This window comes from Ipomoea triloba, chromosome 8 (genome assembly GCF_003576645.1).
Source record: "Ipomoea triloba cultivar NCNSP0323 chromosome 8, ASM357664v1".
In the NCBI taxonomy this organism is placed as follows: domain Eukaryota; kingdom Viridiplantae; phylum Streptophyta; class Magnoliopsida; order Solanales; family Convolvulaceae; genus Ipomoea; species Ipomoea triloba.
In genome coordinates, this window is record NC_044923.1 from 2437173 (window position 1) to 2448887 (window position 11715).

The 11715-nt window shown below is 35.2% G+C and overlaps 1 protein-coding gene and 1 pseudogene across 1 annotated transcript; both read left to right on the forward strand.

The window, feature by feature from the left end:
* The first annotated feature begins 479 nt into the window (after positions 1-479).
* Positions 480-3205, forward strand: LOC116028080 (methanol O-anthraniloyltransferase-like). Its single transcript, XM_031269877.1, has 2 exons — positions 480-950; positions 1593-3205. The coding sequence occupies exons 1-2, from the start codon at positions 513-515 to the stop codon at positions 2520-2522; spliced, it is 1368 nt and encodes a 455-aa protein (XP_031125737.1). The 5' UTR covers positions 480-512; the 3' UTR covers positions 2523-3205.
* A 4302-nt stretch (positions 3206-7507) lies between these two features.
* On the forward strand, positions 7508-9437 carry LOC116027565 (annotated as a pseudogene).
* The last annotated feature ends 2278 nt before the right edge of the window (positions 9438-11715 follow it).

Here is an 11715-nt window from a genome sequence, read left to right on the forward strand (position 1 = left end):
ATATGACGACATTATCCTCTTAAAAACAATTGGTGGTGGAAGGGGATCCTTAGAAAATATTTGTGTCTAGCATCTTGCCATCCAGCTTACACTCTTCATCAGTAGAAATGTAGAATACACTCTACAATAGAATATGCATCAAAAAGGATAAATATGTAATTGATATGTTTTAAACTTTCGTCTTAAAAAAAAAATCATACCTAAATATGTCAGAATTTATTTTTCAGTGACATAAAGTGGTTTTCCCAAATGAAAGGTCATAAGTTGCGGTATTAACTCTTTGTGTTTCAGTAGTTTCAGAAAGTATATTTGAATAAATACTACCTATATATGAATAATTTAATTACTCACATTTTAAATTTTAATAAGGAAATTAAACTTCAACTACTTTCCTGGCTCCTAAAGTGTAGTTTCTAAGAAGTGAGTCATATACTTGCCTATATATATACACACGAGAAACTGAAGCTGTATATATTACATACAAGCATCAAGTCTGCTAATAATACTAGAAGATGGCAGTAGAAAAAGCTTTTATTGTTTCACATAAGGAACCAGAGCTCCTGGGACCAGCCAAACCTACGCCCCAAGAAACAAAGGAATTATCAGACATAGATGACCAAAAAGGTCTGAGGTTCCATTTCTGCATGATTATGTTCTATAGGGCAAATCCCATCATGAAAGCAAAGGACCCTGTGGAAACCATTAGAGATGCAGTAGCTAAAGCCCTTGTATGGTACTACCCTCTTGCAGGTCGCCTCATTCAAGGCGCTAAGGATAAGTTCATGGTGGATTGTAGTGCTCAAGGGATTTCGTTTATCGAAGCAGATTGCAATTTCAGCTTGGAAGATCTTGGTGATGCTATTAAACCGCCATGTTTGTATTCCAAAGAGTTTTTGTATGAAGTGCCTGGATCTGATGAAATGCTCGGTTGCCCCTTGATGATAGTTCAGGTATGTTTGCTTATGGTTTTTTCAGAAATCAGAAAACTTGCAGTCCATATCTGAGCTATTACCTTGTGTAAATTTGGTCCTAAACCACAAATCAAATTATTTGAGTTATTATATTACACTGTGTAAATCCAGCCTTGTGGTTCTAATCAGCAAAGAACCACAAATTAGATTATCTGAGTTATTACACGGTGTAAATCCAGCCTTGTGGTTCTAATCAGTAAAGAATCACAAATTAAATTATCTGAGTTATTACACTCTGTAAATCCAGCCTTGTGGTTTTAATTAGCAAGGAACCACAAATCAGATTATCTGAGTTATTACACTGGGTAAATCCAGCCTTGTGGTTCTAATCAGCAAAGAACCACAAATCAGATTATCTGAGTTATTACACTTGGTAAATCCAGCCTTGTGGTTCTAATCAGCAAAGAACCACAAATCAGATTATCTGAATTATTACTCTGTGTAAATCCAGCCTTGTTGTTCTAATCAGCAAAGAACCACAACTCAGATTATCTTGTGTAAATCCAGTCTTGTGGTTCTAATCAGCAAAGAACCACAAATCAGATCAGCCTAGGCGGTTCTTAGCTGATCTCGGCTCAAACTAATAACTTAGTTTTTAATTTATATGTTATAAAATTACAGGTTACGAGGTTGATTTGTGGAGGATTCGTGGTGGCTATACGTGTAAACCATGTTCTAACTGATGGATTAGGTTTATCACAATTTGTGAAAGCTGTGAGAGAATTAGCTCAAGGTGCATCTTCACCTTCAACTAAACCTATCTGGAATAGAGAATTATTGACTGCAAAAAATCTTCCATTCCAAATCACATATCACCACCCTGAATATGGCGTTGTGAGCCACGAAAACGACCCAACAATGGACCACCAAAATTTGGTTTCTCACTCCTTCTTTTTTGGCCCCAAAGAGCTAAAAGCCATCCGCCGGAAACTCCCGCCGGAGGCTCGCCGGAGCTCAAAGTTCGACGTGATCACCGCCTGCATTTGGAGGTCTCGAACCCGGGCCTTGAAGGTGAAACGTGACGAGCAAGTAAGCATTGCATGCATGGTTAATATACGCAACAAAAGCCCCGTCCCGCTCCCGAACGGATATTACGGCAACGAAGCCATCACGCCGGCGGCGGCGACGGACGCCGGAAGTTTATGCGAAAATCCGTTGGAGTATGCGGTGGAGTTGGTGGAGAAAGCTAAGGAGAAAGTGGACGAGGATTATGTTAAATCGGTGGTTAATTTCATGGATTTGAAGGGGCGGCCGACGATTTTGAGGTCGGAGAGAAACTATGTTGTTTCGGATTCGTCGAAGTTGGGGTTTGATGGAGTGGATTTTGGGTGGGGGAAGCCGGTGTACGGCGGCACCATGGAGGGAGGATCCGGGAATAATAGCATTTATGCTCCTTACCGGAAAACCGACGGAGAAGCCGGCGTTTTGGTGCCGGTTTTTCTGCCGCCGGCGGCGATGAAGAGGTTTGAAGTGGAGCTTGAAAAGTTGATAGCTATGGAGAGTGGTGAATTTTTAGAGCCATCAAAACCATTTATTAATTCTGCTCTCTAAACCAGCTTGATTAGTGTGAGAATCAACTTGATTGGTGTCAGTTGGCGTGTCCTCTTTTCCACCTGCCCAATGCAGACATAAATTAGGTGGCTTAATCAGCTTGATTGGTGTCAGTTGTCGTACCCTCTTTTCCTCTAACCCAATGCAGACATAAATTAGGTGGCTTAACCAGCTTGATGGTGTCAGTTGTCGTACCCTCTTTTCCTCTAACCCAATGTAGACATAAATTAGGTGGCTTAACCAGCTTTATGGTGTCAGTTGTCATACCCTCTTTTCCTCTAACCCAATGCAGACATAAATATAATTAGGTGGCTTAACCAGCTTGATTGGTGTCAGTTGCCGCCATACCCTCTTTTCCTCTAGCCCAATGCAGACATAAATTAGGTGACTTAACCAGCTTGATGGTGTCAGTTATCGTACCCTCTTTTCCTCTAGCCCAATGCAGACATAAATTAGGTGGCTTAACCATCTTTATTGATATGAGTGACTGTATACTCTTCTCCAGCCCAATGCAAACATGAATGGGGTGCCCTCCAAAAGCCACCTACTTTCCCTTTGCTTATTTTGTTGTGTTTGGTAGAAACTACTGTAAACTTTAATGATAATGTTGGATCAATTAATGTATGTACTATAACTACCTACTTGCATTCTCCTAACAAAAAGCATTAACATCGTGTCATAAATGTCTTTTTTTTCTTTTTTTTTTTCCACTCGAGTAGCCGTGCGTCAACGCTCCATCGTGACATGCTTGGGTATAAAATACAGATGATCAAATCAAACATTTTATTACACTAAAAATCATAATTACACCCTTTAACATGTTTAAATACGGTTTACGTATAATAACCTAGCCTATAAATTATACATGAAAAGTATATATATAAAAGTTTAATTACTCAAAATAGTAATTTTTCAATTTTCAAATTTTTTTTTTTCAAATTTTCCAATTTTCTAAAAAAAATTTAAAAAAATTCTCTAGATAGTAAACTATTGTAAGTTTTTGGTATAACAATTGTGCAATACCCCTTGACTACCTTTTGAGGTGTTTATTGAATTATTGTTTCTTTGTTACCATAGATCCAGTGGATAACAGTTGAGTTGAATATGAAAAAAAAAATCTAACAACCAAGGTTGTCCTCCACCACTCATTTTTTGTGCTCTTCTGATCTTTTGAATCATCTGTCATTTCATGCATGAAAAAGTTGAAAACAACTGGACGTGCATGAAAAGTTAAAAACAACTCCACAATGAGTACAACACTTCCGTTCAAATAATGTTTAGATCAGATCGATGACGTAATATTATTAAAAAGGAAAATGTTATGTTTACTCTTATTTCTACGGGTACGGTGGTGGTGGTAGTGATTGTGGTGTGACAGTGGTGTTCGCGGTGGCAGTGGTGGTGATTGTGTGGTTGTGCTGTGGTGGTGATGATTGTGGTGATGGTGGTAGTAATAATAATCCAAAAACTAATTTTAAAAAGAAGATAGTGAAGAGAGATGTAAACAATATCTATTCATAATTACTACGGAAAAGACTCAAACTCACAACTTCCATATGAGGAAGCAACTTGATGCCACTGGCCCACGGGACGTCCATATATATACACACACTCGGACCCGTTGTTATACCGTGGACCATGGTCATGGCTGATACTGCAGTTGTGTTGAATTGATACTGTAGTTGTGTAGAAAGAGAACTGCAGTTGAACGGAACAGTGACCATTTCATCCGTCTAGAACTGCTGGCTAGCTTACTGTTATTGATTTGAAAATTCCCATTCATATCTACCTGTTCCTACTTAATTGTTTTAACATACTTATGAATCATGGCAACACCAACATGCTTCGTTGAAGGCAAAAACTTGTGTAAGCCCGTCTCACGGGTCTCAATCAGTGAGACGGGTCGGATCTTTGATTAGTGAGGTCAAAGATTAGACCAATTAATCAAGGCAAAAATTTGTGTGAGACCGTCTCACCATGAGACATGTCAAGTCGGGTCGGGTCAATATGCAAGTGTAACACTTATATGAACAAATGTCATATTTATATGTTCAAATGTAATACTAATTAGGAATAAAAATTTTGTTACTTATAGGGTAAATGTAATACTTTTAAGGGAAAATACAATACTTTTACATTTCGATTTAAAAGTATTACATTTTTCCTCAAAAGTATTATATTTGCCCTTATAAGTAAGAGCACTTGTCAACATTACTTATTATGAAAAACGTATTACTTTTTCTCTTATAAGTAACAAAAATTGTATTCTTGATTAGTGTTATATTTGAGCACATAAGTATAACATTTGCACATATAAGTATGACATTTGCATGGTGCTTTGACCCGATCCCACTCGTCTCACGAATAAGGATAAGTACAGTGAGACGGTCTCACACAAGTGTGATCCATTAATCAAAGATATGACTCGTCTCACAGATTGAGACTCGTGAGACGGTCTCACACAAGTGTTATAAACAAGGAAATATGTAAATCATGATTTTTTTTTTTTAATGAATCGGTCTCGTAAAGGTTTTAGAAATGTGGAGTTCATTGGAGAGTGACAATAAATTGACTCCCCTTAGGGAAGGTCACAGGATTTATGTGAGATGTTGATTCTTTGACCTACAACTCACTGAAAAAGTATATTAAACAAATATTACATTGTAATAGAGTTGATAATCTTCAAAATAAAAATAAAGACCCACATATCATATTATTTTTAATGTCATCCTAGGCTTAGTGGGACATGGCTAGCTTCTTCTTCTTCAGTGAAGGGAGACAGGTCTAAAACCATATCCCTAAAATTAATTGACATTTGACAACATTATTTACACGTTTTATGATTTTAAAATATAATGTTTTTAAGGTCAACTTGAATACGTCTACATATAATTTTATCTTGTGCGTGTACAACTTAAATGCAAGTATGTCTCGTGACTCTCGTCCTTCTATATGAGATGTAACATCCTTACAAATTATTATTATTATTATTATTATTATTATTATTTGAGAACGAAAGATTAATTCATTAAATCACGAACAAGTCAGTTTACAAGAAAAAAAGAATGAGTGTCATACCACTCCTCATAATCTGACTCAAAAATAGTCTCCCTAGCAATAATATGAGCGGCGCAATTCACAGACCGCTTAATAAAACGGAATTCAACATCACCGATCGTGGATGCTAATTCTTTATTATATGCTAAAAACTAGTCCCTGGGCGAATTAGTTCGCAATTCGCCTAGGGACAAATTTTTTTTTTTTAATTTTTAAATTTTTTTATTTGATTAAATAAATATTTGGCCATAACTCATAAAAAAATAAGGATGTTCAGATAAAAAATGATTAAAACTGGAATGTCACCAATAAATTTAGTGCAAAAAATAAAATTAATTCATTAAAAAAAAAGAAAAAAAAGTGACTTATTTGGGAGTTATTTGAGTTTGATGGCTTAGTTGATGTTTCCTAGATAGTTCAGTGGCTTATTTAATTTGTACTTTAACCTGAAGTTAACCTGTTAAAAATTTTAATTGCTCTTTTTTACGGATTTAGTGGCATAATTGCTCTTTTTTTACCAAGTTCAATGGCTTATTTGGAGGTTATTATTTGACTACGATAACCTAATTGCTTTTTTCTACATAGTACGATGACTTATTTGTACTTTATCCCTTTCTTTTTTTATGGAGGCATTTAAGAATTTTATACTAATTTTATCTATTGTTTTTATTTGATGAGGGAAAAAACACAACTATACCAATTCATTCTTGCTAATATATATCTCAAGCGCTTACCATTTATTAAAAAATTATAATTACAGAAAGTATAAATTTATTTCTTAAATTGTCACTTGCTTTGATACAATTATTAGGATCAAGTGTTACTCCTACAACAAAAGTTACAACTAATACCGAATACACGATTTTATTTTTTAATATTTACGTAGTACCAAGATAGTAATGTATTAGACTTGGCCTTGTCGGCATTCGTCCACCATTAGCCAAATAGCAAAATTGATAAAATTTAACAAATTCTTTTAATATTAAATATGAAATTATGAATTTTATAAAGTTTAAAATTGTAACAAAGTACACAATCTATTTGTTTTCACCACTAAACCTTTGTGATAAAGATAGATATACAACAAATACCCAAGTGATATTTATTTTAATACATTTCTTCCTCCTTTAATTCATGATTATTAAAATACATATATCACAGATAGAAGTTTGAATGCCACTATATATCTATTTATTTATGTGAATAATTATCTTACAAGTAATTAACAACTTCAATTATAATTAATTATATAATTATCTATATGCTTACCTCACATTAACGCTTAAATAACGCATATAATTATGTAGTGATTTTTATATAAAATAATATGATAGAGGCAACTTCAGTTAAGCTGGTCAGACAGTGAATTTACTACAAAATTTCAAGTTTGACTCCTCATAAAAGCGGTCCATGGTCAGACAATGAGTTTACTATAATTAATTGAACCCACACAACATATATTCTAATGTGAGCTCACCTGGTCAAACCCACAATAGAGGCAATCATTATTGTGTGGACCACGATCCAAAAACACAAAGTACATATTAAGTACATTATTCTAACTCATAAAATACATTTACCTCAAAAATTTCATTATTCTAACGCATAAAGTACATTATACATTATTCTAACACATAAAATAATTACGTTACACCAAAATGTTCATTATTCTAACAAGAACACCGAGTAAATTTTTAAAAAAAACATCAAAACGATGTTGTTTTAGATCGTGATCCACACAGCTGCGTGAACCCTAATTTGCCCAATGTCGGCTCAACATGATCCCTGACATCACTATATCCACGCCACATCATATCGCTTGCACTACTCAATAATCTTTTTTTTTTTTTTTTTTTTTTTTTTTAAGATTCTTGCCTATATATACATGCAGATGAAATTCAAGGGCAGCAGGCATCACAAGAGCTGTTTTACAATCCATATTTCCTCCCATCCACACTAAAATCAAAATAATATAATCCAAAAATGGCAGAAAAAAAAGATTTCATTGTTAGGCACAAGGAACCAAAGCTCCTGGTACCTGCAAAGCCTACTCCACATGAAATCAAACAATTATCAGACATAGATGACCAAAAAGGTTTAAGGATGCATTTCCACATGATCATGTTCTATAGGGCAAATCCCCTAGTGATAGGAAAGGACCCTGTGAAAGTCATTAGAGATGCATTAGCTGAAGCCCTTGTGTGGTACTATCCTCTTGCAGGCTGGTTTGTTCAAGGCCCCGAGGATAAGTTCATGGTGGATTGCAATGGTGAAGGGATTTTGTTCGTCGAAGCAGATAGTAATTTCAGTTTGGAAGATCTCGAGGATGCCATTAAGCCACCATGTTTGTACTCCAAAGAGCTCTTGTATCAAGCGCCTGGCTCTGATGAGATGCTTGGTTGCCCATTGATGCTAGTTCAGGTAATTCTATTTTGCGGAGTTGAGTCCATGAATAAAATCTGCAATCAATACTCGAGTTTGTACACAGTGTAAATCTGGTCTTGTGGTCCTAATCAACAAAGAACCACAAATCAGATCAGCCTAGGTTGTTCATAGCTGATCTCGGCTCAAACTAAGAAGTTGTTTTTTTAATTTATATGTTGTAAAATTACAGCTTACGAGGTTGATTTGTGGAGGATTCGTGGTGGCCATACGCATAAACCATGTTCTAAGCGACGGATTAGGCTTAGCACAATTCGTCAAAGGCAGTCGAGGAGTTAGCCCGAGGTGCACCTTCACCTTCAATCAAGCCATTGTGGGGAAGAGAAACGTTGACTGCAAAACACCTCCCACTTCAAACAACCTACAACCACCCCGAATATAACCTTGTCTGCCACAAAAATGACAAAATCATGGACGACAACAATTTGGTTGCCAAGCCTTTCTTCTTCGGGCCCAAAGAAATAAAAGCCATTCGCCAAAAACTTTCACCTCATCCTAAATTGTCAGATCAAGTACTTACCACTACTCCAAAAGGTATAGCTAGTAGTGAACTACAAATTTATTTTCTTATACTATCCTGCAACACGACTTGACTTGGCTCTCTAAGCTGCACTTGCTACCCTCAACTTGCTATGATACCAATTGTTGGATAAAACGCTGACTATACTAGCTAAAAGCTATAATTAGTACCAAAAGTCTTAGCTTTATTTCTTTATACTTGCATAACATTTAAAAAATCTCACTTTATTTCCTTATACTTATGTAACAGTTAGCCACTCGACTCTTCAAGACACCGCCCAACACCACCAAAACTCACAGTTCGACTTGATTACCGCTTGCATATGGAGAGCTCGAACACGAGCCTTAGACTTAAACGGTGATCAAACTACAAGCGTCGTGTGCACCGTTAACGTCCGTGACAAAGGTCCACCGGTACTACGCGACGGGTATTACGGCAACGCAGTGGTGTTTCCGGCGGCCGTGACGGAAGCCCAGAGATTATACGATAATCCATTAGATTATGCCGTAAAGTTAATAGAAGAAGCAAAGGGTAGAGCGAATGAGGATTATATTAGGTCAATGGTTAATTTCATGGCGTCAAAGGGACGGCCACCGATATTGAGATCACGTAGTAGTTTCATTGTCACTGATTTGTCGAGATTAGGGTTTAGTGAAATGGATTTCGGGTGGGGAAAGCCGGTGTATGGAGGGACCATGGAGGGAGAAAGATCGGCCACCATTATTGCTCATGCTCTTTGCCGGAATAGCGACGGAGAAGACGGCATAGTGGTGCCGGTTTTCTTGCCACCGCCGGCGATGAAGAGGTTTGAGGAGGAGATGAAGAAGTTGATAGCTTTTATGCCTAGTGAAGTTACAGAGAAACCATCAAAATCACTTATTAAATCTACTCTATAAATTAGAATTATTTGTAATGTCACTTGATTAAGATTAGATTGGATTAATAATTAACCTCATCCAAATATATGAAGGTGTAATATACAAAAATAAATAAATAATAGTGTTGATGTTATGTTGTATAAATAAAATATAACTTTATTTACATATACTTACATAATAGTTAGCGCTACATTTTAAGAATAAGATGCTGAATTTGACCCTCTAAATATCCGTCTAACATAAATACTCATTTTCGGTGTGCTAAAAAAAAATATTACAATAAGTATATGTTCGATTTCCTAATGCTCTTTAAGTGGTAACTCTTCACAATCTATCCCAGAGCTCAACCATTCCTCCGATTGCTCTTCTTCGGATCCTTGTATATATTGCGGATCATTATTGTCTAAAATAACATTAACATTATATGTTTGCTATTAACTTATTGTGTGTCTGCAATTAACATATTATGTAGGTATTTGTAAATAAATTGGATGTACATATATGTTAACTACAAATACATAATACGTTAATTATTAGCACATAATACATATATTAACTACATTCACATAATATGTTAATTGCATATACATAATATACAATGGATTCTGATCCATGGGTGAGGGTGATGGGATAATAATTGCGATGAAGAAGTTGCGGGGCGGATGTGAATTGGGCTAAGGATGGCCCAATTTTATTTCCTTTTTCCTCTCTTGTGTATTTTGAATTTTGTACAATTTAGTATGCAGGCAAACAACCAACTGATATAATGATATCTCCATAACAATTGATGAATAAACTAATTACTACGAGTACAAATTATAGAAATCAAAGTGGACGAGGACCCACACACTGAAATTAAGCAAAGTACACCCCTCATATAGGTTTTGAAAGAAGCTCATAATTGAAGCATGTGTTCCATCTCAACTAAAAGCCTAAGCTTATAATTGGTCTGCACATATTATATTTATGTTCAACCTTTTGCATGGCTCTGATACCAAATTAAAGCATGTGCTCCATCTCAACTAAAAGCCTAAACTTATAGTTGGACTGCACATATTATATTTATGTTCACACTCATGTCATCCCATCATAGGTCTTGACAACTTTATTTACTCCAAACAAAACACAACATATAAAATTAGCCCATCAAATGCAGTCCATTATTTTTCAATTCCTATAAAGAGCCTGATGGTCCAAGCTAAGGTTATTGTCCTTGATGTTGTGCTAAGTTATTAGTTTATGGTTTGTGTAACTTCTTGTCATGAAATATCAATAAAATTATATATAGGTATGATTAGAAAATAGCCCCAAGGGGCAAGGGCATTGATTTAGTGGCTCACTTAAGACTTGCTTCCAGCAGCAAAGTAGAGATTTGATTCCTTCTGAGAAAATTCAAGAATTGAGTTTGGGTTGACTTCTTGTCCATAAAAGTGTATAGTTTGGTGTTAACTATCAAAATTAAATTGACTCAATTTATCTCCTCATAAGTCTGGGGCGAATTCATGAGATTTAGAATATAACCTAGCAATGACATGAAAACTGGATTATCCACAATACCTCTTGTACTCTTGAAGCTAGCGTATGCTCTTCCTACAAAATGCATAACACTATAGATAATTATATCTTTTATTTTATCTTATTTAGACATAAAAAAAAACATTATTATATTTATTTTTATATTTTCTTGTGCAGGATTACAACAAGTAATATAGGATAGTTGTACTATAAGATATAGCTAGGATAGTAAATAACACAAGTAATAAAGGATAGTTGTACTATAAGATATACGATAGTAAATAAGATAGTTTTACTTAATATAGTAAATAACACAAGTAATATACGATATGATAGTTGACCTATAAGATATAGGATAGTAAATAAGATAGTTTTACTTAATATAGTAAATAACACAAGTAATATAGGATAGTTGTACTATAAGATACTTCAAAATCTTAAGTTGGTAGATTGTCTATACACTTGTGTGTGTGTATATATATATATATAATATGAGAATCAATCTCTAGCTAGGTGAGAATTTGTGGACAAATCTAAACCATTGATCTGCAAGATCTGATGAATGGGAAATTAAGTTTAAAATGAGCGGAGTTATTTTCATAAATATTACAAAGATTTGTTTATTTTCAACCGTTAGATTTACTAGATCAATGGTTTGAATTTATTCACGTGTTCTCCGTTTTCACCAACTTGGGCATGATTCTCACATGATTAGATCTAAAGCATAAGTATGATTGTCTACTTCATGTTTCTTCCATGCTAGAGCAACAATTGAAGTAGT